This window comes from Numenius arquata, chromosome 1, assembly GCF_964106895.1.
Source record: "Numenius arquata chromosome 1, bNumArq3.hap1.1, whole genome shotgun sequence".
Taxonomy (NCBI): Eukaryota; Metazoa; Chordata; class Aves; order Charadriiformes; family Scolopacidae; genus Numenius; species Numenius arquata.
Genome location: NC_133576.1, coordinates 42,648,717 through 42,676,443, shown reverse-complemented (window position 1 = coordinate 42,676,443; position 27,727 = coordinate 42,648,717). Strand labels below are relative to the sequence as shown.

Sequence of the window (27,727 nt, the reverse complement as noted above, 5' to 3'; positions counted from 1 at the left end):
GTCTGGGTGGCTGTCATTTTCAGCAGGCATTTGGCCATCAGCAGTACAGACAGGTTAAAAGAAGTTAGCAAGACAAACTTGTTTCATCCCTCTGTAAAGGAAGACAAGAGAGCCATGCCCTCTATAAACTCCTCTTGTTTCCCTAAACTTCTACTTGAAAAAATACTTAGTTGCCTAGTGTTCTGCAAACAGCAGCTATCGTGATTTTTTTTCCCTCTGTTTGCTGAGTACAGTTAGAGAATCATCAGAAACAATGAGTTTAAGCTAGAACAATATTGACTGTTATCAGGAGATAATGGGCTAATACAATGTAGGGGCTTTTATGGAGCACATTTTTATCCATTTTGTGCATAAAATCAGTAACAGCTACAAAAAACGGCAAGATGGACAACAATCTTGGGAAAGCTAACTTTGCAAAACACATTTCTGCTAAAAAAGCAAAAAAATATTTGTTATTCTATCAATTCTGAGCAAATAAATTTACTTCAAGAACTTCTGCTTTTAATTTTTATTGATACCTATGAGTAATTCTGTTCTATTTAGAAGGTAAAAGTTTAAACCATTGATCTTTGTAGCATCGTTCACGTTATTTACAGACTGAATATTTGTTTTAAAACCCAACATAAGAAGCAAGTGGTATATTAAAAATAAATATACTGAATGGGAGAGTCACTGTTAGAAGCAATCTTACTGTTTAAGTCACTAAGGAACTGGATGGCTTAAATGTTCTCTATGTATGTGAAACAATTCTAAAATTGTGAAATCCATCCAGAGCTTGTGTCTACATAAAATACTATATTTTTTTGAATACAAAGGTCTAAAATCTATAATAATTCATTTTGAAAGTTCATTCTAGTAAGAAAATGATAGCTTGTAATAATAAAAGTATTAGCAAACAAATGCTTTCATATTACTAAGTTATGTAATTTGTAATTTCTAAGCTAATTACTAGAGTGATATTAGATCGTTACTGTTGAACCCTTTCATTACCTCAAAGCAAAAGAGTAATCATGAGAGCTAGAAGTATGCCTGGGACTGACTGTTTTTAGTAAAGGCTTAAGGTAAATTGCACATAACAGTTGAAATAAAAAAAAAAAAATGTATTTTATTAAAGGTGGTAGTGTTTGTGCTTAGTAAACTAATTATTTCAGGAATTTAAGTTATTAAACTTTTAAATCTTTATTTTGTAGAATCAACATCTGAGGAGACTGGACAAAGTGGAAAAGTGCTCAGGAGCAGGACATGTATCATTAACTACAAGAAACATGTAAAGCTGTCTAATGTGACCGAGAAGAAAAATCCACGCAGATGTGCCACCTTGGCAGCTAATAAGATTAAGATAATGAGCTATACAAAGGAAGAATTATCAAGCTCAGAAAGTTTTTGCACAGTAAAAAAGAACAGAAGGCAGCTTCATGGCAATGTGTCTGCAGCATCCAGGAAGAAACTGATTGGCAGCTCGGAGGTAGATGCTTGCTTAAAGTCTGAAAATGAGAAAGAACAGCTTTCTGGCAGAAAAAAACTTGCCTGCCCTGAATCATCTGCTCCTAAAAGAAAATACATTAGTGAGTCTGAGAACGAAAAAACAGATTCTGAGGCAGAGATAGTAGTGACTCGAAAGCAGAACGATGATAACCACAAACCGGCACGCAAAAGAATCTGTGCTACAGCTCTTAAAAATCTCGAGTATGACTCTTCAGAGGAGAATTCCACAAACCACAATACAGAAAATGGGAGAAAGTGGGGAAGTTCTAGTCAGTCAACTTCAGCCCACAACCATCATACAAGCAACTCTGAAGAGGAGGTAGATTCTGACTTAGCTAAACACAAAACTAAAAATATCAGCGAAGTTGTAAATAAAAAATCTAGAGCTTCTTGCAAAAGATCAAAATTATCAGATGACTTCAAAGAAACAGCAGAATCTGAACCTGGGGGGAAGAAAGATGAAAAAAGCTCAGTATCAGAGAATGTGGAAGCACCTGGGACTGCAGGAAGTTCAAAAGCCAGTTTCAACTGTTCTTCTGATTCAGACTCTGGAACTGATAACAGCATCTATAGTGATGCCACAGAAACAAGAAAGAGAAAAAGGAAACCAGAAATTGTTAGAAAAGAAATTACGAATGCCAGCTCACCGAAGCCTTCCAGAAGACCCCAGCGAAGGAAACGTTGGAAACCTAACCAAGAAAATGACTCTGAAGATTTGGATTACACCAAATATAGAAGAGCTAATCGGCGTTCTAAGATAAGAACTCGGAACTGCGGTAGACGGACTGTGAGATATGACGATTGTGATGAGGACGACGATGACAGAGGTTTAGATGATGTAGATTGCAAAACGTAACCTTAAAAAGAAAAGCCAGCCCACCTTTTTTTTTTTTTTTTTTTAATGGTAATAGCACTAGAACTCATGATGGATGCTGGCTCTTCTTTGTCCTACATTTCAGGGAATATATTTATATTTTTCTATGAAAAAGTTATGAATGTGATTAGATGATGACTTTCTCCTTTTCATATTTTGACTTGCACTTGCCTGCACATGTAGCAGCATTTAGCACAGATGCCAAAATGTGCCTCATTATAGGGGCAATTTTTTGTCTTTACTGGTATTTTATTACATATAACAAGAATTAAAAAAAAAAAAGTTAAAACACTGCGCAACAGGTTAATAGCAGTATGTTGAGTATTATTGTTATGGGTGCTGCAATGGAATACTACCTAGGTCATACAACATTCAAGAACAGATTTCAAACTTCTCTAATGCTGTATGAAATGATATACAATAGTAACAGGCTTATAAATAATATTATACACTATAAAATCTGGTGGATGCTAGCATTGCATCAAAAGAGTAATGGGCGGTCACTAGGCTAATAACTTTACAACTTGTATTAGTACAGATGTTAAATGTTCTGTACTTCCATTATTGATAACGTGCAACTACAACCAGTTACCAGTGAAAAAGCGTATTTGCCAATTAAAAAGGCATATTGGTACTGGTGAAGAGAGGGTTTATGCTGACAGGTAGTACTATCATCATTAATGTGACTTCTATACTGTAAACTTAAGAATATGAAATTGCAGGTGAACTCTTGGGCCTAAGGGGTTTTGTGTGTTTTCTTTATAAAACAGAAAAACAAACAAAACACTTGTTCTGTTTTCTTTATGCGTGAAAAGCTTGAGGTGAAGGATCCTTACATTCCAGACCTTTTTGCTACATTTCTGTTGTTCTTCCATATTTAAACTTTTAAGTGCTTTTATGTTAGAATTCTCATTGATTAAACCTTACCAGTTTCTGATTATTGCCGTACATTTCCTATTTTTGAAATGTTTGAGGTGGCTGTTGTGAACAAGAAATAATTCTTGCATAGAAAACAGGAGAAAATATCTCCAGGAAATTGTGTAAATTCTTGGTTGGCAATGCACCTCTCAACTCATAGCTTGCTTTTCCCTGGAGCTCTGCTGGGGGAAGCCCCACCATCGCTGCCACCAGGAGCTTGTTGACCTCCGCTCCTTCCCTGCTCCCGGTTTCCTCCCTGTGCTCTGCTGGGTCCTTTTCTCACACTTGGTAAGACTTAGTGATTCCTGATCTCACTGTTCAATAGGAGATGGGTTAGAATATGATATTTATCCTAACCCAGCTCATTTTAACTGAAATTAAGTTTGAGAGTTAGTTGAGAATTAGTTTTCCAGCAGATTGGACTGGTAGTAGTATCTGGAAGGGTTTGGGGCGGGGAAAAAAAAAGTTAGTGTAGCTGCGTTATCACAGCCATTAATGCCAGAACTGCTTGTGCATTTGCACAAGTGAGGTGATGGATAAGGGAGTCCCACACGCTGCCTGCCAGCGGCTGGTGAGAACCGCTTCTCCAGCAACGTCGCTGATGTTATGTGCCAAAAGGTGGATTTACCATCATGTCATTTTGGTGTCTAGAATGTTATCTTAGTATAGAGAAATACTACTCTTTTTTTTTTTTTTTTTTCCCTCCCTTAAAACTTCTATATGAAGTCAAAAAATAAACCTAGTTTATATCATTCTTGCCCCGGGAATTGTCCTTATTTGGAGTGTAGTCCTTAATACAATACAGTAGAACTTTATAAATTCAAGGTACATGCTTAACTCATTTCTTTTAAGGTTGGTTCCTCAAATATGAGCACAGTTGTGTTTAGTTATGACATTTCGAGGTGGCTTTGTGTATCTTACCTTTTAGGGGCAACTTTGTTAAAAGAGAGTAAGTCAACCGATATTTTTATATTATCCATAAACTGAATGCATTGTTCGGCGGCTGCTTACGATCAATGTTTGATGGAGTATCACCTCCAGTTTAGGAATAAATACTGGTCTAATAGCTCTTAAGTGAACGTCAGTTTTTATTAACCTTAAGTTTAAACAGCTAAGATTAATCTGGTAGATTTGTATTTCCAATTTGGGCTTAGATTTAAAAAGACGTTTTTCTGTCTTGCCCTTTTTTAGCTGCCGTATTCTCTGCTGTACCACACTCATGCCTGGTCATGGTGATCCCTGAAAGCCAGGAGAAGGTTCTGGCCTCTGTATCTGTGTATCCCAGAGGGAATTGCTGGCATAGGGACCCTAACACTTTATTTTCTAAGCAAAGCAAATGCTATTTTTTATTTCCTATTTTGTACATACAGACAGGTCCCAAAGAGCCAGTAGGAGGAGAAATGATTAATCTGGAAAGTGACTTTTTCACCCTCTAAGAGTTTGTTTTTATTTGGGAAAAAAAAGATACTTAAATGAGTATGCTTCCTCAACAGCAGTTGGTTCATCTTCCTGGCAATTTTAATCAGTCAGCATTCTTTATTCGGTCTAGCTGTGCTCAGGGAGGTAAAGTGATGTAGTAGACCTGTAAAAGTAGTATCTTTATTTAAAAGCTGCTTTATGTGATGCACTTGTAAGCTGGGGTGTTTTTGTTTGCTTTAAAGCAGGACCAGAATCTGGGGTGGCGAATGGGCTCAGGGGCAGCACGAACAGAGGAAAATACTAAAACAGCAGGACGAAAGCGTAAGAGAATCAAATTCTTCAGTATTGAAGACTTTGCTGCTGTACATGTAGAAGCAGACCAAAGTAAAGCTATACGTAACCCTGTCATCACGGCACCGTACTCTTTATTTGCACGCCTCCGCTGTGTCACATGGGCCCTGCCCTGCGTCCCCGCCGCTGGGCCGCTCCGCTTTGCCGTGCCACCCCGGGGGGCGCGGGGGATCCCCCGCCTCCGCCCCGCTCCTCTGTCCGCAGGGACGCGGCCTGCTCGGAGGCCGGGAGAAGCCGCGCAGCGGGTCGGGGGTGCTCAGCAGAGGCCCCCCCCCCGACCTCCCGCCTTCCGCGGGGCCCGGCGGTGGCAGCCAGCGGGGCGGTGTGCCGGCGGCCAGAGCGTCGGTAGGCGGAGCGGAACGGGGTGGTGCCGGCGAAGCGGAGCGTCTCGGGGCGCAGGCGCGGTGAGCGGCCCGGTGGCGGCCATGGCGACCTTTTTCGGGGAAGTGGTGGTGGTCCCGTCCCGCGCCGGGGTGGACGATGAGGAGGAGGCCCGGGAGGAGACGCCCGAGGACCGGGAGATCCGCATGGAGCTGGAGAAGAAAAGGTAAGCGGCCCTACGGGGGCCTAACCCCGCCCTTCTCTTCGCCGCTGTGGTGCGGCCTCCCCCACCGGAGGCCGGTCCTGGGCCGAGACAGGTATGTTAGGGGGAAGCGCTGCTCCACATCCTTCCGCCTTTTTTTTTTTTTTTTTTTTTTTTTTTTTTTTTTCTCCAGGGAGATCGACATTCTCTGGACCTTGAAGCCGGGCGCGTCTACGGAAAGCTCCGCCGACGAGCCGTTCGTGTGCTCTAAATTTATAGTAGCCATAGGACGTAACGCTGCAGGTAGGCGATGCGAACTGCGAAACCACACTGTCTGAGACTCTAAAATGGCTAAATTTGAGAAGGCAGGAGGCTGGAAGGACCTGTAAGTGTGCCAGGACGGTCCCTTTGCCATAGTCTGTTTTAACTTTCGTCTCTGCTTTAAGAACAGCCCGTAAAGGTGTCCATCTCTTCGTTTAGGGAGCCGAATTTTAACCCCGAGGCAGCTGAGCTGTTTGGAGAAAACCAAAGTTAGTCTGCGCGTGTAAAACAGGTTTTTTGTTACAGCTGCTTATTTCTTCTGTCAGATCGTGATATGTTTTTAGTTGAAGGACGGAAAAGTGTGTTTTGGTGACAACTCCCCTTTTTCTGTATCTGACTTTTGTTTGGTAGACTCCTCTGGATTGTTTGTTAATTGGCAAAAGGCTTCCTTCTAATAATAGCAAGTTGCTCAGCGTAGTCAAGTGTTTTGATATAGACATCTGCCAAAGATGTAAAATTATGGGTTCATAAGTTGTAATTTCTTTAATTTCTAATGAACAGTGATTTGTTGGGGTTTTTTTTTATTATTGTTATTTTTATTTTGTAAGGGATCAGTTGGTCCCTTTTCACAATCTAATTCCCCACTTGTTTAAAACACCCTCTTTTGAGGTGGTTATTTACTTGTTAAGCCCAGAGTCTTGAAACACCCTCTGTCCTTCCCACACACATTTTTTACCAAAGTCTTGAGTTTTTTACTAGCTCTTTCCCTGTGAGGATATAAAGAAGTTTTAATTCTTCCTTATGTTTAGGTCACATCTAGATGGTATTTAGATGACACCTAAGTTAAGTTTTCTAGCTTGTTTTTCCTTTGAGCTTTTCCATGAAAAATAGTTATAGACATTTTAGATCTGTCTTTTCTTTACAGTAACTTTTGACAGGAATTTGATTTATGAATGTTTGATTTAGGATCTCGTTTTGCCACTAAGTCATGCATACCTTTGTCTCTGCTTCTTAGAGCCAGTGTAATAGTTCTTCCTTGCTGGTTCAGGGAATTTTATTTTCTTTCTTTTTTTTAGAAATCGGTTATATCTGGTATGTCAAGAAGTATTAGAGACTTAATACTTACATATTTAGTGTATACTAAAGGAATCAACATTGACCATAGTGACATAATTCCTAATAATACATGTTTTTGATAGTAGGGATCTTTATATGTAGAACTGCTCTTTATCTTTTAAGTCTTGATAAGGTGAGGCTACTCACGTTCTTGGGCTTTGCTGGATTTGGTCAATAAATGTATATTGATAAAAATAAGTTTATTACTTTTTTTTTTTAACTTGAGATTGCAAAGAAATAGTCTAATTCAGTTCAGGTATTTATTTATAGAACAGATATTTTATTCTTTATAAATTAACAGTATTTATTGGTTCTTGCAGCTTTCCTGTCTTCTTATATTCTGGATTCCGTATGTTGGGAAGTAGTTGGAGTTGTGAAGCTGTGGAATGAGTGGTGTCGAACATCCAGCACAACAAATGTCCTCCCAACAGATTCTTTCTGTTTGTTCTACAGATTAATATCAGATCCAACAGTAAGTGACTTGTGCACAAATTCCACTATATTTTAGCTTTCTGAAAAAGAGAGCAACCTTCATCCACCCCTACCCTGCCCAGAGCAAATAAAACATTAAGGTTGCAGTGTTCTGGGTTAATTTCATCAAAAATCCGAAGGGCTATTATGCTCACTAAAACTATTTGAAGTTCTGGCATGTGAAGTTAAGTACAAAGATGATGTATGACAGCCTGTTTGCTTCACATCAGTTGTGAATGGAAAAGTTCTTGAAATAGAGTTGAAGAAGCCCAAGAGAACTGAGCAAGTTCTGCAGTCACATCATCTTTACATGTGATTATGAGCTGTTTGTTGTGCTCTTTAAACCACTACTTACACAACGTTTTTTTCTTTAAGGTTTTGTTGTGCCGGTGCAGTTGCTACGTTGCGGAGGATCAACAGTTCCAGTGGCTTCAAAAGGTAAAACTGGCAAAGCAACAAATTGGGCAATTGCCGTGGTTTAACACCACGCACCTCCCCTCCCCCCCCCACGCCCCTACCCCCAGTATGGTAGGGAGAGGGAAAAGTGGGGGAAAAAAACCCTTGTGGGTTGAGATAAAGACAGTTCAATAGAACAGTAACGGAAGAGGAAAATAATGATAACAATAACGGTAAAAGAATATACAAAATAAAGTGATAAAACACAAGTCACTCTCACCACCCGATGATGATTGCCCATTGCATCCCAAGCAGCAATCATGGAGCCCTGCTTCCCGGCCAGCCCCCATTTATATACTGAGAATGACATCTGTGGTGTGGAATATTCCTTGGACCAGCTTGTCCTGTCCATACTCCCTCTCTGTGGGACCCTGAAAAAGTCCTTGACTAATGTAAACACACTTAGCAACAGCTAAAGCATTATGTGTTATTGACATTATTCTCATACTAAATCCAAAACACAGCAGCTACTAGAAAGAAAATTAACTGTCCCTGCTGAAACCAGGACAGCAATGAAGTCTTAGGAGTGGGGATCTTCAGCGTGGTGCAAGTGCCTCTTCCTCTCTGATACTCTAAGCATGACAGCATTGTAAATAACTGCTTTCCCTGTGGCTTTCTTTTCTTAAGTATTTAACAAATGGAACAAATTTACTACCTGCGAATTCTATGAAATTCCTTTCTAGGAGTAACTTCCTACAGTTATCTGCTGTAACTTGCTAACTTTGTGCAATTACTTCTTTCGGACGCTTTCAATTTTGTTGCACTTAACTACTTTCCAAACCATTTTCCTCTTTCGCTTAAATTTTCTGTGGCTTAATTCAGCTGCATTTCAGCTCTGGAAGAATACTTCCTTAAAAATAACAACATAACTGCATCTGTATGGCTGCCAAAGGATCACCAGACAAACCTGTTACGAAACTTGCGATGGATGCTATCTTTACTAGTGGGTGTGTTCTGTTCCTTTCACAAGGAGGAACTCTAGAGGAAGGTGCCTCCAAAGCAGTATCTGTCCCATTTGTTCATAGATGTAGCATGCCAAGTGCCTTACCCCAGCATCATTCAGGTACATGAATGCTGCTGGATCATTGAGGTCCCTCCGAGTATCATCATGTTGATTTTAATAAGATAAAGCCACAGGGAGAATGTTCTGGCTGTTGATTTCCTCTATTGTTTTGGGTCACTGCTTGGCCTCAAGGAAGTATTTTGTCTTGCTGTCTGTTGGCTAACCTGCCTTCCTTGGAATCTCCGCTGCTGTGATGAACAAGCAGAGATTCTAAAGCTATTATGTTATGCTGAACTTGTGTAAGGCTGTGGCTAGAGGTAAAAAAAGAGCGAGACAGAAAAAAACAAGCAGCGTGTCCGCTGAGAGCAAGTGCTCAGCCTGAGCGAGTGATACCTGCTCAGTCTAGTCTGCCAGCGGGCCCAGCCAGCATGCGAGAAAGATTTCTTGGTTGTAAGGGAGAACAGACAAGCATTTCAGTGTGAGGGAGTCAGAGGGATTATGGGAAGGCAAAGAGGATGGAAAACCGGAGTAACTTCACCAAGTGGTTTCAGGGATTTCATACCCAAGTTTGTGGAAAAACTAGCCTTTTGTAGTTCCATGGCTTGTTGAAGAGTTTAATTCACTGGTGGGGAGTTATGGTTCACTTCAAAGGTTAGAAATCTTAAGACCTAAAACATTTGGGTTTTGCTGTATTCCACGCATTTTTGCACTCCATTTAAATGGGGATTACAAAAGAAAGATGGTTGTGGTTTTGCTGTCTTCTCTATGTTTTTCCACCTGTTTGCGCATGTGTGTTGTTTAAATGTGGGTGTTCATGAACAGTAGGAGTGCACAGTTTTACCAAGTCAATGTTCTTGAGTGTTTTTAGTCTTTGTTGTTACTGGTATTTTTAAATGTAGAAGTATTATGCTGGTGGTCTCCTGCTTATAGTGTGAGTTACAGACCTGTTCTGTATGCTTTGTAAATTCTGATTCACCGAGCATCTTCACAGTCTCTCCATGGGTCAGATTTTTACTTCAGTATGTGTTTTCCCAGTAAGCCATCACTGACAAAATGAGAACATACAGACTAAAGCTTCACAGTAATGCACACCAGCCAGAGTTTCCAACAAAGCAAATACACTGTAAATTGAAAATATATATGCTTCTGAAAAATTATGTCAGTTTTATATTACAGTGATAACGCGTTGATGTGAGGGAATAGTTGGCTTCCCTCCTGTGATTGGTACCATATACAGAAACAGGCGAGTTTCTGTAATAAACATTTACCAAACTCTCTATTTCCTTATTGATCATAAATCTGAAGAGGACAGCGTAAAGGGAGGGTGCAGGTTTATTGTGCTTCTCTTCATTTTCACATACGTTCTTTAAAAACAACAGAAGGCTGTGCAGCTTGTTTGTGTTTTGTGACAGCATCTAGTGGATCCAGAAGTATGTTTTGCACAATGTTTTGCACAATGTTTTTGAAACTTGTTTGATTTTCAGGAAAACTGTGGAAAAAAATAAGGCGCTCTTTCTTAATTCTCAATTCAACTTGAATATAATTGAATAAAATCTGAGTATTTAAAATGAAGACTCTTTTAAAGAACTGTAGAACATCTGAGAAGCACAATTTCAATTTCAAATGTCTTGCAGCTTAGCAAACTGCCTTCCTGTCATAAGCATCCTGGTTTTATTTGGAGTCCTTTTTCTTTCTACAGTCACCATTAGTAAAAATAGTAAGTCTTCATATATTTGCAGGTGAATAGGAAGTGCTGAAAAACCTAAAGCTTCTCAAGAAAATCAACATGCTTAGTTAATATATTAGCTGTTCTTTTATGGTGGTTTTTTTTTTTTTTAATCTCCATCCCAAGAGCAATGCATGTGAAATTTCTATCTGAAAATTCAAATTTTAGTTAGTCCTGCAAACTACCGTTTGCCATCTGCAGTGAAATTGAAATGAATCTTTTTGGTTTTATGCTGTTACTGTGAGAAGATAATTTTTTCTTATGTATTAACCTTTTTATTTCAGGTTTTTGGCTGTATGCAAAAGGAGGGCTTGCAAGTAACCATTCTGTCAACGTGTCCTGTAGCTGATTACAAAACTCAGGAATCCACTTTAACACTTCCATCTCCATTTCTGAAAGCCTTGAAGACAAAAGAATTCAAAGAGCAGGTCTGCTGCCCACTGCTGGAGCAACCTAACATTGTGCGAGACCTTCCTGCTGCTGGTATTTTGCAATTCCAGTTATTTACAAGGCTGCTGGTGGCAACACAAAATTCACTTCGAAGAGCATCCCATTGCAATTAGAATTTTTACTTGATTATGTGAACTCTAACTAACAAGTTAGCTTGTTGAAAATTATTTCCCAACAGTTTGACATCTTACATGTTGCCTTGTAAAATAGGGACAAATTTCAAAACCACCCACAAATAGTTTTACCCCTTACGTGCAGGACATAAGTACTAGCAAATTCTTCAGTATAGCCTCACAAAGTATATTGGGGATTTGGGGGCATTTTACTTAGGAACTAAGTTTGGTTTATTAAGAGTTATTTTCATGTGAGCATCCAAACTGAGGCTTGTAAAGTCCTTTCTGCGTATTACATGTAAAGTAGGTTTTCACAGTGCTACCAATTGACCTCATCTAAAAGTTAGATTCGGTTTTATTATGTAATGTAATAAAAACCTGAGGCTTTTCATTATAGAGTCCCAAATTAGTGGTAGCATCATGAGGAAGAACTTATCTGGCAGGAGCTAAAAGTGGAGAAAAAGTCTAGAAAAAGTTTATTTTGTTTGTATTTTGTTTTGAGTTTTTATGTTTAGTTGATTTGGGGGGGTTTGGTTTTTTGAATTTTTTTTGTTTGTTTTTGTTTTGTTTTGTTTTTTGTTGTTTTCAGAAGCTCATACGATTTTTGTTCACCAATAATATACCATTTCCAGTTAAGGTATTTCCCAGGAAGAGATACCAACTGCATTTTACTAATTTTTGGTGGTTTATTTTCTTGTGTACCTGAGGAATGAGGGGTGGCTGGTCTAGCAGTCAGGATCCCGAGTAATTAATTTATAAACTTTCATGCTTTTGAAGTTCTGGCCAGAACAAATATGATTTTTATACACAGAACTAAGATTCCTTCTCTGCTGAATGTAACAAATATTTTCTTTTGACTTGTATTTAGTTTTAAGTTACTGTCAAGTATGGCAGATTCCTGCAGTGTTGTATCAATGCTACACTGATGCCATCAAACTGGACACGGTTACAATTGAAGCGTTCAAGCCTCTGCTTTCTTCTAAAATCCTAAAGAGTTTAGTCAAGGTAAAATTTCATATTTAAAAATAATTGGGAGGTTTGGTCTATTTTGGTCTGGTTTTCATTCCTTGCATTCTGCTATGCCCCCATGAGGATTCCACCTGAAAAGACTGATGTATGTAATGTAGAGAAATGCACAGCCTTTATTGGCAGAGCACAATGATTTCTGGTATAGTACTAGCTGTAAATATTTACAGGTGTTTATAAGTTGCTTCAAAATAATGAATCTACAGCTTCCCTCAAAACTTCATTTTGACTTTTCAGGCTGTTTTAGTGGTATTAGTATATCAGGGAGTAATTTCTTGTGATTGTTTTAAGATGCAGTTTTCTTTAGAGGTGTCTGTGTTAAAACCTTTATTTTTTCAACATTCTACATCTATATGCAAGATGGCTCTGTTCTAGCTCTGCATCTATCTGTCTTGTGCTATACAGAAAGCTTAAGAAATTTATTTTCACCTATAATTTCTTTCTGGAATTAAAAGGCTGAATTTCTAAAGATGATTCATAACAGTTTTGCACTCGTCAAGCAGCTCTGAAATCATGGTATTATGGCTACTAAAGTGAATGTTTTGTTTCTTTCCGAAACTTTTTAATTGAAGTGTATAGTTTGTTCAAAGCACTCTCCTCAATTTTGCCAATTGAACTTACATTTAACTGACAGAAGAGGTTTGTGTGTACTGAAGTACTTATTTCAGCTTTAAATGTGGGAATTGTGACTTAGTTTTCCTTACAGCTTATACTGGTCTGCTAAATAAGTCTAACAGAGACTAGTACATAAATGTTTAAACTCTGAAGGAAAACAACTGCCAATTCACAGGCTCTTCCTCTCATATATACAAGCAAGGAGGAACACAAATGAAGAAATCCCATTCTATGGTTGAACTGCAAATTCATTTGGAGGTCCGGATAGCTTCATTCAGAAGACCTGAGTTTTGCTCAAAGTTAATATTTTAATCAAACAAATTCAGAGTAATAAAAATGGACTGGAGGATGGTGAGGCTTTTTTGTTTTATTTTGTTACCAACAATGTAGCTAATGCTGATCATCTCTTCCTTTTCCTAGGACGTATCTGAAAGCACAAAGATTTTGAAGAAGTTATTGACAACCAATGAAATTCACAATAATATCTATATTTGAAGAGGACGTTTATGACGCAGACTGCACTTTTGTAAACTCCAGTTTCTTCTGTAAAGGACAGTTTGGAATTGTAGTTGTTTCCTTAAAAGCGGAATAAATTCCAGTAAATTTTTACTTCTGCACTCATTTTTGTTACTTTCAAATTAGTCACTACAAACAAATACATTTCTTCTGGATGTCTTGGGAGATTTTCTTCTGGAGCGATTTTAGGAAAGACATCTTGAATATGAAAAACAACTATTTTTTCCCCTCCTGAAGGGATTGTCTTTTCTAAATCTATGGTTTTTATATGTAAAAGGAAACAAAGTTAAGGAATTCTGTCTATATCTAATGAGAACACCTATTTTTTATTTTATTTTGAGACACAAAAGTTTTCCTAATATTCAGTCCTCTTTAAAGACTTGTCTGTGGTGGAGAAAATATGCTTTGCATCTTTCTACATATGTAAATACATACATAACTTTTTGTGTCTGTATGTATGAATGATACATATATATCTGTGTGCACATACACTTTTTTTATACATGTGGTGATACAAAATACTGTAAGTAAAGTATGGTCAATACCTGTAAAAGACTTACTAGTGAAAAATAATCTTCAGCTGTCTTTACAAATTAAGTAGGAGGCAGGAATGTGGAGCTGTTTTGACCTACGTGGACGGGTTGTGACTTGGATTGATGGAATAGATTGTCACAGGCGTTCAGGCTGCCGCTGCCTGCAGATCTGGCAGGAAGAGAGATGTGCCCACATGGAGATGCTGCAGCTCCCCTTGGCAGTACCTTGCAGTGCCTTGCCTCACCTTTGTTGGCAGTTTCGGCTTCAGACCTTGATCAGGTGCCACAGAGGCATGGGAGCATTCCCTGCTGTCAGATCTCTGACAGTGGTGGGCACCTCTCCCGGTGAAATGGAGTGGTGGTAGGCTCCCAAGCTGCTTCAGCTGGATTTGACGGGGCAAACAGATTTAATCTATCCACTTTCAAAATCTGAATTGCTGGCAACAGTAGGGATAGTACACGGTCTCTTATGCAGAGTATGTGATTTTTAGAGGAAAGTAAATGTTGAAGTTTTAAAGTGTGTCAGAAAATTATCTGAAAGTTGCTAACAATTTCAACTGTTTAAAATATTTATTAGGATTGCAATTCTGGTTTGTATATATCCTCTGTTTAATTTAACATTTTGTTTAAGAAAATGGTGTTAAAGATAGTATTTCTGTTGCTACCAGGTAATTCACTGGTGGTGTAACTGCACAGAGATCTTTAAATTGCATGTAGCTTATCCTTTTGGAACAAAGGAATAACAGCTTCAAAGTTCTCTACTAAGTTTAACTTTGACTTACAGTTGATGCCCCATGGACATCTTTGAACAGTGTATTCATTTAACACAACTATCATCCCTTCAGGTTTGAAAGTGGTCAGCTCAGTCAACGTCCACTGAAGCGAGTAACCCCTAGCTTCAGCACTAAAACCTCTGGGTTTGGGAATTTTTAACTGCACACTGTTATGGCAATTTCACCAGTAGCAGAATATCCTTGATGTGGATATCAAGTTGCGTATCGGTTAAGACATTGATTTAAATTTCTGTTAATGTAATTACAGATAAGCAAGCAGCTGTTGCTTTGGTACTGTATTTTGGAACAAACTCTCAAGCACGAAATGCAGGACATGGTTCCTTCTGGTTTTGTCAGGTTTTTTCTTTTTGTTTCTATTTCTGTGCAATATTTTAATTAAAACCTGTTCTTATGTGTGATCTGAGCTGAGGATTCTGTTGGTCTGAAAGAGTTGCACGTTGGCTGCACCATTTTCTTGCATGCTGAACGTGTTTGGTTCATAATAAATAAAGTCCGTAACAAGAAATACCTTTAATAATAAATATGCAGGCTCTTATAGGCACTGTAAATACACTTCTAGTATTGGTTTTATTACTCATGCAATGTTTCGAACGGTTATCCATTGAAGTATAATTCAGTTATTACTACCTGGGTTTATGCTGAGGTGTGAGAATACTCTTAAACACCTTGAACAAAAGTGACAAACAAAACACTAGCAACTGGGAAGATGAAATTGGAAAGACTAAAAACGGGTGTAGTGGCAGAACGCTCCGAAGGCTAATTATTCTTGCTTCAGAGGGTGTGATAGCTCTCCAGAGCTGGAAGTGTTTATGTAGGATGTGGTGCTTTTCTTGTTGGATACTGTCAAGCTAGTGGTTTCACCCCGTGTATCCAGTCATATTTCTGTGATCCACATGACAGATGTGTTGGGTTTTTTTGCTGGTGTGAAACTATATAGGTCAGGGTATGTGCATGCTGTATGGTCACCAAGACTCTCCCTCATCTGTGTCAGCTGAATTGTGCTGTATAAATTTGAAATGTCGTAAGTACTATAGGTGAAAGAAGATACATTAATTCAAAATTCCTCCTATCTTTTTCCATAATTTGATGTATGAAGTAGCTCATATCCCCTCCTTAAGTAGTTCTGAAAGCATCACAATTAATGATGTCTGAGTATCTCCTAAGATGTGAGCGTTGGGTGAAGATTTTTTCATATTTGAACGTTGCTAGGTTGTTGGGTTTTTTTCTATGCTCTCCAGTGCCTAGTAAGAGCTTGAAATAAGGTTTTCTTTGCTTCTAACAGCTGCTTATTTTTTTAATACTGGTAGGAGCGTATAAACCTAAAACTTTTGTCAAATGTGGCAGATGGCTTCAAAAGCTTTGAGGGAAGAAGTGCATTCTTGCCTGCATGTCTGGAATGTGATTGTGTAAGACTTGTTTCCTTAAAGTATTGGGCTAAATGCAAATTATGAAACCAGATAGAGTAAACTATTAGACTGCAAGAGTTTTCTTTTTCCAGTTTTCACATCATCTAAGCCGCTTGCTACCCGTATTTTTTTCAGGTAACACTGAGCTGTCTTCTGCTGAAGAATGTTGTCTTCCAAACCAAGGACATGTCCTTTTCTCAAGTCTGATCTGCTTTATCATGCTGCAGAATATATTTGGTAGGCAGATGTGTTCTCTCTTTCCTAAAATTTAGGCTCTGACTCAAAGGCGATATGCCTGACCTAATTCTTCAGTCTGGAATCACAGTGCTCTTCAATGAGGCTCCTTAGCTTTCAGCTTGTAACGTGTGGTGTCTGTGCAGTTCAGGTCACAGGTGTGCGAGTACAGAACTGTAAAGACATAGCTAGAAAGTGATGTCCAAGCCATAAATGTGGATTTCATTTGAATCTACTACAAACCCTCCATGTTTGAATGCCCAAAACAGTAGTATACCTGCTACTGTGCTTTCGTTTTCCCTGTGGAGGTTGTGGTCACATACATTGCAATGCCTCTCAAGTAATAAAATTCTTACAGTCTTTTGAAAATCCAGCATGAAAACATTATGCCCTGATCGGCTTCCCAAGCGCTTCTCTATTTGACATGATGTGCCTGTTCTTCCTGTACGGTTTCTCCTTTCTGCCATCAGCAGAAGCAGTGGTACTGTGCACAAAAGTGTGAGCCTGGATGTTCCTCTTGGAGCCTAAGCCTTTTGTAGCACTAAAGCAGTGGATGTTGGAGCTCACGTCCCGAAGGCTGCTTTCAGTGACTGCCTGCCTCCTATCCGGTAATATACTCCCTGAACCTTGTTCCTGTACCTCTGTGTTCACACTGCACAAGAGACGAGGTAGAAAAGAGCTTTAGTTTTTCTTCAATCCATTCTTGAAGTCAACGCATGATGCACGTCTCCTCCCCCTTCCTATGTGAGGGTCTCATCTTACTGCATGGCTCTAACAAGCAATCTTATGTCTTCCTGGGCTCCAGCCTTCTCATATTGGCAGCAGATACCTTAAGCTGCACCCTACAAACTTGTATTTTGTTGCCAAAGCCTCAGCAGAATAACCTCAGTCATGATATGTAATTTTACAATTTCTATGCCAAAAAGCTGTATTAAAACATTTGGGAAGTCAAGTAGGCAAAATTTAGGAAAACCCCTCAAGTTAGTCATGCAAACTCGAATTCTGTCCCCACCCAATGCTTGAAGACATTTGCATCTTCAATTACGGTGTCAGGTGCTTTTTCCCTGGATAGAGCTGCCCCGTGAAAGGGCAGCGCTCAGTTCTGACAGCCTGGAGAGGAGGAAACTCAGCATGAGATTGCTGGTTTTATTTCTTCTCCGTGTTGGAGAGAGTGATAACTGAGCTAAGTGAATAAAGGAGCAAAGAGGAGGAGACTGTTTCTGCCTTAACTTCAGGCAAGAGTTTCTTTCGGAATGCTAGGCAAGCCCTGTAAGTGACGACATGCAGCTGGTATCTACGTGTTTTGTGGCTGAACAAGCTGAGGTACCTACAGCCTGGCTTGCTGACGTGTCGAGCGCTCGCAAGATGAGCTGTAAGAGCAAAGCTGGATCAGGATGCTGAAGGTAGACGTAGAATTATTACAATGAAACTTGAAAATGTTTGAAATGCAAGTAACGCAAAATATTTATTTTTTTTTTAAAAAGCGAGCATTTTGTTCAGCCTCAGATATTTCTGATTTTTTGGATTTTTCTGGTTTGTGCCTAAAATACTGAAAAATCTAAATGAGCTAAGAATGGAATCAGGAGAGATTAGTGAAATTTTTCAGTGCAATAAGATCCGCATTTTTTCCCTTTAAATATTTTAGACTAAAAGTTTTGACAGCTGCTGCACATAACAGCAACCAGCATTAATGGGCACCTCTGTCTAGCCGAGTGCTTACCTCAGAGCTTTGAGGTAAGACTTTCTTAATGGGAAACACTGAGATGCTGTTGATACATATCCTAGAATAATTTACAAGGAGAAGTGAGAATTCCATACAATAAATACTGTGGGAAACCATTAACTCGCAGGGATAAAAATGCAAAGCACTTGTTTTGCTTTGATAGCAAGGTATCCTGAGATGTCTTCAGTGAGGGAAGAACACCACAGACCCCCAACAGTGCATGTGGAAGAAAGTTAATCATTGAATGGCAGGCTATAATCTCAAGTTTTTCACTTTCAAATAATTGTATAACCAAATTCTTAAATGTTTTTTGTATGGGATGTTAGGTAATTGCCTGGGTAATTGCTTTAAAATAGACCTTTTTTTTTTTTTTTTTTTTTGGTAAGGATGGTGATGTACCTTCAAAGGACAGTTTTTAACATAAGCATTTACTGAAAAGACCATGGGTTCTTCCCCTGTGTTTTAATCAGAGCATTACAGTGTGCTTTCATGTGCTAAACCCGCTATATTGCTTATGTTCAAGATTGATATTTGAATTCTTCTGTTAGGTCTGATTTGGACTTGGATCCCTTTTCATGAAAGGAAACGAAAGCCGTCTTTTTTCCATCAGCTCTATAGGCTTTGAAGCCAATCAGCTGCTTCATAGGGAATTAACAAAAGGGGGAATGAGTATAATAGAGTCATGATCATTAAAGTCAGCAGTTTGATTGCTGAACAGATGAATGGTGGATGTACAACCTCACTTAAAAAAAGAGTGAACCCGTGGGTAGAAAGGTAGTAGCTGAAAGGTTGTATAAGAACAGAGGCAGCCAGTATGGAAAAGGTGAGAGCACAGTAGAAAAAAACCTTAGTGCTTATCATCCTATAAAATTAGCGTTTGAGATGGTGGTTGTGGAATAAAAGTAGGGCGTAAGGTGGGTTTGCTGTTCCCTGCTGGCTCTGAGTAACATTCCCGTGGGTTAAAAAGAATGCCTTTGTGCTGCTCCACTTAATTCGCTTCCAAATTGTATTGAAAAAGCTGGGTTTTGTGCAGAGTAAGCACAGTGAGCAAGTACAAAATACCGTGCCTGGCTATTTCCAGCCTTAAACCCTGGAGGACGCTTGCAAGAAACCCTGAGGATGCTGTCAGAAACAAGCAGTTCTTTCATTCATTGTTTAGAAAGTGCAGGTGCAAAACTCTTCAACCTGAAACTAGAATTAAGAGTGCCCAATGTAGCTCTGCCAGGTTGTTGGGTTTTATTTCCCAGTGGCAGGAAGCAAGGACATTTAGGATAACCTTGTAGTGCCATGTGTGAGGAGATGCTCTGCAGTAGTGGATTCAGCAGAAAAGGCAATTCAGCACCTGCCCTTACAGTTTTTGCTTTTTTATGTTCTTCCACTTCTCTATGAGCTGTAAGAGAGCGTATGTGAGTATTATTTACTTTTAACAACTATTGACATTTAGTAGGTCTTTTTAAAAAAAAAAAAAAATTCAATCTGTGGGGTTTTTACATATACAGTTATGCTCAGGTGTTGTGGTAAGCACATTTTCTATCTTTATGAATGTGAACTTTGTCTCCTACAAGGCTTGTTGCAGAGATGTTACGAGTAAAAACCAATTTGAATCCCCATAGTTCCCAGCTGACACCCTGCCTGGCAAGTAAAGAAATTCCGGATGGTACAGGTTTTCTAGGATGATTTTAATTGAAGATCTTGTTCGTTCTATCTGTGAATGTTCTCTTTTGTGTCCTACTGGACAATGATCCTATTATTTGCTTTTCTGAGCATCCCAATGTGGAGGTGACTGGGAAGTCAGATAATCCCAGCTGCAGGCTGGTTTGTTATGTGGTGCTCGTTAGTGGTGATGCTGCTTTCTAAGGCTTGTGTAAACTTTAGTTTTTCACTAACTTTTTCAATTAATTTAATAATCATCTTTAAAAATAATTTGGATGGAAATATTTCCCCAAGTCAGTGCTGGAGATGAAATTTCGTATCAGCTCAGTTTTGAGGTGGTTTTTGACTGTTCTGATTCCGGCTCAGCTGTGTCTGATGTTATTCTACTTAAAGCAGTAAGAGCCCTGTACTTGATGTGGCTACCCTGAATGTGCTCAAAATTATGTGTGTTGGAAAATAAAACATTTATGAACGGGATGGCTCTCAGCAGGTGAGCCCGCAGCATGAGGCTCCCCCTTCACCAAGTATCATCCCAGCTCCCCTTCACACGTGCGCTGTTTTATTCCCTGTGTGGATCGTGCCTTCGCAGGGATCACCTGGAGGCACAAAGACATAGCTGGCTCTTAGAAAGTAAAACAGCAGATGTGCTAGCTGAGGTCTCAGGCACAAGGAGCTCAGGTGGTGCTGTAGGCTGCTTCTTGAGGTAATAGCATCCGCTTCCACACCGTGGGACAGAGGGAATCGAGTAGCTCTGGACAAGAAGGAAATGCCAACTCTTCTTCCTCGCAGCAGTATAGCTAGTGCTTGCCCCCAAAGAAAGCGCAGAAGTTCCTGCACTAAAAAACCACTTTCTGTGGTGTTCAGGGCAGCCCAGTAAAACCACAGGCTGCAGAAGTGGGTTTTCATGTTGCACATGCTGGTGTGAATCATCTGCTTCCTTCCAGCCGGGACCCAAACTCCCCAGCCGCCTCCCCAGAGCTCCGCATCACGTCAGTGCATGGGGCATGAGGTTCCTGTTCATTCATTAAGAAGCAACTCACTCAAAATAGGAGTAAATACTGAGTCTTACTTGGTAATAATAAGTAGAGCTCTTTAATACCCCATTTATTTAGCTTCCCCTCGTTTAGCTTTCCATGGCACTTTATGAACAAAGAAACGGGATCAAAAGCAGTTGTTTGACTTTGTATGCCTCAGTTCTCACTCTGCATTACACTTGCAGCGTGCGCTTGCAAGTTAGATGTTAAAATTAAGATCAGGTGGTGAAGGTCTTGACTTAAGCCGTACGGGGTAGAGAAAGCCATGCCGTAACGCTCACGGAAACGGTCGCTTGTCTGAAAGCTGGAAGGAAAGTAGCTTGCCTTAACTTTTTACATCACCTCTAGGGAGGGGGTGCTGCTAAGTGTTTCTGCAGAGCAGCCTGCTGCCACAGCTGTGGCGCTGCCTAGCGAGGCTGTAACGTTTTGGAAGTGGCCTTTAATGTTTGAACTTCCAGCAAGACAGCCTTGTGTTTTCTAGTGTTGACATGTGGCTTCCAGACTTTAAAATCCAATACATGTTATGAAAATGCATGAGTGTTGAATCTGAACCATATTTTAATAATTTGGCCACCTGTACAATATCCTAATAATCTTAAAATAGAGAACTTGAGATCCTCTGTAAAATTATTTGTAGCAGATGTTAAATCTTTGGTGTATTCTACACATTTACACGCTGGGGGACAGATATTAAACATTACCCTTACAAAAATAACCCAAAACATATTTATTTCAAAGAATTAGAATGGTTCATAGCAGGAAGTGGATGCAGGAAGTTTCGTCCATTGTTGTGGTTTGTTTTAAAGGTGTGCTCAAAAGGAGATGAAAAAATAAGTTTTAGTTGTTACTGCAGTTGGACAAAATTATTTGACCGTTTAAAAGATAAAAAGCCTTTTTTTATATTTTATTCCAGAAATTTTCTCAGCTGTTATTTTTCTAGCCTGGCTTTCTTTTTTTATTATTTTTTTAGTACATGTCAACTCTCTGACCTTAAAGATGTAGTTATGGGGCACTAAATCCCAAGTGTCAAACCCATTCTCCGATGATTGAAAAATTACCAGAACTTGAAAGCCAGAAATGAAAAACTTGCTGGCAAGAGGCAAACCTTCTAGTCTGATGTGACTGGGTAACGAGTCTCTTTAGTAGCAGAGTAAAGTGCTGCTTTTAAAGATAAAGATGTTGTTGACAAGCAAAGGCATATATAGAGTCTCCGTTGATGTAGCTAGCTCCAAGTGTGCAAACTCCGAATTGCCTTCAGAGTCTGTGCCGCTTTTAAAATCTGAGTACATTTTGGGTTGTTTTTATTTGCCTCCTGAGGTTTTGTGTTTACCCTATAACTATGAGGGTACCTTTTCTTTTCTTTCTTTGCAAGAATATAAACTTTCATCACAAAAGTTGCATGTTTCCAGGAGCTAGGACTTTCAGGAAATCAGTAAATGTGTCTAACCCAGCAATAAAAGGATGGCAAGCCCCTACCCACTCCCTCAACTACTGCCTCTTCCTCTTCTAGGAAGGATCACGTCTGGCTGCTTTGGTTTGGAATAAATGTCACTTTATACACTTGCCCTACTCTCCCAATTTCCCTTCTCCACTTGTCTTTCTTGTCCACCTCCCAGCCTGCCCTCTCTGTGCTGGCATCCTCCTCCCATCCTTGCATTTTGGGTGTTTTCCACCTCAGGTGTAGGGCCAAGCTCTTGGTTCTCTCATTCTGTGAGAAGACTCCCAGCCTTTCCCCTGGTGCTGCTGAGTTTATTTGTGCCGGCAGCAACGGCGGCAAGTGCAAATTCTGGAAAGAAGAAGTTGGTGGAGGGCTGTGGAGTGCAAAGATTAAATGCCAGATTGCCAGCAGCTGGTAGGGCAGGCAGAGGGGGGGGTGTTGCTGCAGGCTTTCTCTGAACATCTGCTCTTTCTTTCCCTCATCACCCTGCCATGGGAAAGACGGGGTGCTGACTGGGACCCCGGTGACCAGCTTCCACTCCTTTGGTGTGTGCAGTGATGCAGAGCCAGGGGAGCAAGCGATGGGCACCACCTCTGAGCCAGGAACCGAGCGGTGCCGTCCCTGTCCCATTGCAGCCTGTCACTAGTATTTCCCACAGTAGGAAAGCGCGCTACAGTCAGAGAAATGATGATCTGGCTGTCAGCTTGAGATCCTAACAGGGTTGGGAAAAAGAACCGAATTTGAGAGAGACACCACTGGTTGTAGGGGCTTCAGTTTTGTGCATATTTGTCCAAAGACAATTTGGCCATAACTTTTGGAAGAGCAGAGCGCGCACAGGTCTAACTGGGTTGTCTCACCTACTTCAACCTCAAGGAACTAATCCGAGATGAAGAATGAAACGGCAAGTGCTCAGCCTTGGGCCAGAGTTGGTGTTTGCTTAAAGAGCAGGGCGGAATACTCTGGAGGCTGTTGACTAATTGAAACTGGAAGTTTTGCTCCATTTTCTGAGTTCACAAAGAAAATAGGAGCATCGGTCAGTGAATGTGTGCTGACTGGTGTGTCTAGGGGTTGCTGCTGAAAATCTGGTTTAGGGAGTGAAAAGTGTGAGTGCCGCCGCTGCTGGAGCTCATAAAGATACGTCTGGTTGGCTTTTCCTGCAGCAGGTGTAGTGTCAACCCAGATGTGACCTTTCTGTTTCAGGAGGGGACTGGAGCATGGGTGTTACACAGGCAAAAAAAAAAAATAAATTTGCAGCTGGAGACAAGGGTAGAGCAAACTTTTCCTCTGTTATCATAAACCAGTGCAAAACTTTTTTTTTTTTTGTGATTAGAATAAAAATACATCATCCTTTAGCTTTGTGGTGCATAAGGTGATGTTTAAATATGTGATAACCTCTGCTTTATCCTGAAATAAGCTAAAACTCGCGTCAAAGGCTTTTTCTTGTTCAAATTATGGTGAGCGTAAACATACATGTGTATATATGAACTTACATAATCACTTACAGGCTTTAGGGCATGCAAACATTAATTTACAGTTGCTGAGATTGTATTGAGAAGCCTTTGGACACTTACAGCTTCTGATCTTTTGCATGAAATAAGTGTTATTTTTTCTTTTGAAGGCTGGTTTATTTAACGAGGTAGATCGTCGCAAGCAACAAACAAGATCTCTGTTTTGATTTCCTGGCTGTATAGCTTAGCATTAAAGAGGCTTGTTAGGGCTTGATAAATGGGAGCCGTAATGACACGACTTATTTGAGCGTGTATGCAACTGATGAGCTTGAAGTCGCTGCTGAGGGTAACCCACTCCCCCCATCTCCAGAGCACTAGCTAACCAACCCAAACAGCAAATATAAGGGGAAAAAAAAAAAGCAAAGGTCTAAGGAAACGGCACGTAGAAAAGGCCAGTAAATGAGCGGGACTGTTATTCATTTAAAATTAAAGAATAAAAAAGGAAAACCGGGCGATTCAAGCTTCAATTCCTGTCCTGACGGAGAACTGCCCGGCTTCTGCCCGCTTCAGTCAGGATTCAGGAGTTACTCCATCTCTGATGGATGTGTGGCACCCTCGGGTTTCTCTGGACAGCTCTTACCCTCTTTACCTTTGACGTTTCTCGAACATTTTGGACGTGGCGCTCATGCTCGGAACCCCCTGAGCAGGACACGCAGAGGCACCCGTACCCAGACAGGCAGTTGGGGACCCCAAAGTGGGGTTGATGAAGTTTACTGACCACGCGTCCGTGGGCGAGGAGGGTGTCGTTGAGGACTTCGCATTTCAAGTAGCGCCGGTAACTTGGAAATGCAAAGTACTGAGAGTAGGAAGGTACGCAGGGCGGGAGTCTTCCCACTCGGAGTCTTCCAGGAAGAGAGAGAACGGAGCGTTTGGAGCTAGTCAAAGCTGTCGTGAAACCCATTATTTTTCCCAAGAGGGTTTTTTTTTTTTTTTTCTCAGAGTCGGCATAAATGCTGTTGATTTCTGTGTGCTTCGGAACAGCCTTCCCTGTGCGTAAATCACCTATGAATTTAATAAACACAAAATCGCTGCTTTGGTCTTAATATTACTGAAGACACGAACTGAATATGTAGAAATACGCAGAACCGGTGAAACAGTTCCTGAGCTGTCACCGACAAAAAGAAAAGCTGTAAATCTGGAAGAGTTAATGTGGAAAAGCTAATGCCTTTCCCACAGATGAAGGTTTAAAAAAAAAAATAAAAAAAAAAAAATCTGTGATCTTTAAAATCCTAAAATTAAGAAATGAAAAATCAGCTCAGGAGATGAGAAAACAAGGGATGTTATTCCTAAAAGACCGTAGTAGCGCAACCTGCACGTAATCAGCTGCTTTAGCTCTCTGGATGCTGCTTCTGCACAAAACGCTTCTGTCCTGGAAACATTTCTGCAGCTAATTAGCGGCACGAAACGTGGCCCTGGTGACGGGCAGGTTGCCGGATGGACTGTGCCGTGGCGGGTTCCGTTATTGCCTCCTTTTTTTTCTGCCCTCGGAGTTGAACCGGTGAGTATTTCTTCTGATATTCCCGCTTTACCGACTCAAGCAGAATACCCTTGGAAGAGTGGCTATTTGGGGTTTATAAAAAGCAGGGCGGGGGGGGGGGGGGAGAAGCTTTCTCAAAAAAATCAAAATTGAAGTTGGGCGGGGTTTTTTAATTGAAGAGTATAATTTGTTTAGAGGTTAAGTATTCGTTTTCAGTGTGGTTTTTAAAAAATTTTGTTCTTTAGATCCTGACAAATTTGGCCTTGGTTTTTTGGGGGGTTTTTTGTTTTGTTTTGGTTTTTTTTTTTTTTTTTTTTTTTTTTTGTATTTTGGGGTTTTCTGGGGGTTTTGGGGTTGTTTTGTGGTTTTTTTGTTTGGTTTTTTTGTGGGTTTTTCGGGTTTTTTTGTTGGTTTTTTTTGGTTTTTTTGGGGGGGGGGGTTTTTTGTTTTTTGTTTTGTTTGTGGGTATTTGTGGGTTTTGGGGGGGGTTGTTTTGTTTTGTTTTGTGGTTTTAATGTTTTTTTTTTGTTTTCTTGGTTTTTTGGGTTTTTTTTTAAAAGTAAAGGTATGAAAGCAGTTTAGGTTAAAATGCCCCAAATGGGGGGCGGGGGGGGAGAGGGTTAACATCTCCATGTCCTTCTGTCAAGACGATGATTAAATTCACGCCAAATTCAGGCAACCCTATTGATTTCATTCCGGTGTTATTGTGTTGCACGGGGCGGGAGGGGGGGGGCGGAGCCTGGGGCGTGACGTAGCCCCGGAGGGGCGCGGCTCCGGGCAGGGCGCTGCCGCGAGGTGCGGCCGCTTGGGGGCGCTGCAGCCTCGCGGCGGGCACGCGCCCCGCCGCGGCCCTCTGGCGGGCGGCTGAGGAACCGAGGGCGGCCCCGGGGGCTGAGCCCGGTCCCGGGCCTGGGAGGCGGCGGCGAGGCTTCGCTGGCCCCGTGGGAAGCTCCGTCCGAGGGCGGGGCCGGGCTCCCACAGGGACGGGGCGCCCCGTTTCCCCGCGGGAGGGTGTGACCGGCCACTCGGTTCGGCCCCGAGCAAGGCCCGTGGGCGCCCCTGGAGCTCGAAATTGCTGTCCCAAAATGTCACCGTTTGCCCGTTTGGCGGGTTTTACGTGACTGCCCTCAGGAGACAAAACAGCCACAGGTTCCTTTAATAAGGTCTCTCTCGTAATAACTCAGTTTGGGATATTTCCGCCCCGTCTCCCTTTTTGAGGGTTTTAGGGGCCCTGTGTTTTGTGGGAGCAACTGCTACGCTGAACCGGGAGAGCTCAGCCGAGGAGTGCTGCCCGCCGTCGCCTCCCCGGAGGCACCTCGGGCGCAGGTTTTCCCTCCCCAGCTCCTGCAGTATTTTACCTGAGACCTGCTGGTACGCTAGCTATTTGTGTTATTTATCAGCGCCGTCCATCAGCAGCTTGCTGTTGTGATTGGCACGGGTTTTACAGCGCTCTGCTTCTTCTGTTGCCGTGATAACACACAGTGTGCCATGTTTTTAGATCCTGGCCCGTTTCCCCATATGGTTTCCATATGGGAACATGCTGCTCTTGTTAGCCACCTTCGAAGCGGCCCGTCAGCCAGGTCCCCCCGCTCAGAAACAAATAAATTGTCTAGTGTCTACTGTATTTCCTTTCAGGCCGCACTCTCCACTTTAAACTTGGCAGCGTTTCAGAACAATCAAAATCCAATCAGCGGCCGTGCTAACTCCATATGTTTTATTTCCAGACTACGCGAGGCGGAGGAAGCTGAAACTATTTTCGGCGTGTAGCAATGTTTAGGGTGACATGCCACAGATCGCGCTGCACGTTTTCCGCTGACTGTTACCCAAAGCCCTGTTCGGTGGAGGGAGGCGCTCGGGTTTCATGCTGAAAGCCGTGGCCGGCCAAGTGCTGCGGATCAAATTAGTTTTCCTGGAAAGTGGAGCACCTCTAATAGAGAGTGAAATGAATGTAAACTACAATTAGTTCGATGTGTTGGAAATACGCTGGAGTCCTCTGGGGCTCAGCCTTACAACATAAGCAAGCTTGACAGGTTACCTTTCTTTAAATGGTGTTTTAAATGTAGTGATTACCCCTGTCATGGGTCTGCTGGCATGTTCTGTTGGGCTGTGTGCTGGAGTCCATCAGTCAGTCTCCTTCTGCCTCTAAAAATGGTGCAGCCTGTGTCTGAATGTGAAATAGCGTGTCAGGAGGAATGCGTGTCCACAGGCAACAGTAGTTTCTCCAGCAGAGTTGCCTGGCATCCCCTGGGATCAGGCTTCACCCTGCGAGTTTGAGCTGAGTCTGTTTCTTTTGCCCTGATTCGTGCTAATAGTTGGCCGTGCCTGACCTGCGTTGGCAGGATCGCCCGCGTTCACGGCAGCTCACCTGCCCATGCTTTGTGGAGGTAGAAGCTGGATGTAACAGGATGTACAGTGGATCTACGGGATCGACAGTGGATGTTAACTGGCTGTAACAGTGCCTGCTGTCTTGCAGCAGCTCGCACCAGAGGCAGGTTTGGTCCTACGCAAAGGCACCTGGCCCAGCGGCAGGCAGTGATGAGGGACGCAGGGCTGAGGAAGCTACTTGCTTAAAAGCGGGCAGGAGGTACGAGGCAGTGTTGGGAC

At 41.3% G+C, this 27,727-nt stretch overlaps 2 protein-coding genes across 3 annotated transcripts in view; both read left to right on the top strand.

Moving 5' to 3' along the window:
• Positions 1–3,290, top strand: part of BRWD1 (bromodomain and WD repeat domain containing 1) — a 59,642-nt gene extending 56,352 nt beyond the window's left edge. Inside the window, exon 41 of the mRNA XM_074144861.1 lies at positions 1,191–3,290. Within this exon, the coding sequence (XP_074000962.1) occupies positions 1,191–2,341 (1,151 nt within the window). The 3' untranslated portion in view covers positions 2,342–3,290. The remainder of the gene's footprint in view (positions 1–1,190) is intronic.
• A 2,155-nt stretch (positions 3,291–5,445) lies between these two features.
• On the top strand, positions 5,446–15,195 carry PSMG1 (proteasome assembly chaperone 1). 2 transcript variants are annotated; one of them, XM_074147430.1, is made up of 7 exons: positions 5,446–5,594; positions 5,764–5,873; positions 7,268–7,419; positions 7,794–7,856; positions 10,888–11,086; positions 12,035–12,171; positions 13,228–15,195. In XM_074147430.1, the coding sequence occupies exons 1-7, from the start codon at positions 5,473–5,475 to the stop codon at positions 13,300–13,302; spliced, it is 858 nt and encodes a 285-aa protein (XP_074003531.1). In that variant the 5' UTR covers positions 5,446–5,472; the 3' UTR covers positions 13,303–15,195. The 2 variants fall into 2 exon arrangements, with proteins under 2 accessions (XP_074003531.1, XP_074003539.1); XM_074147438.1 differs by lacking the exon at positions 7,794–7,856 and having other exon boundaries at positions 5,473–5,594.
• The last annotated feature ends 12,532 nt before the right edge of the window (positions 15,196–27,727 follow it).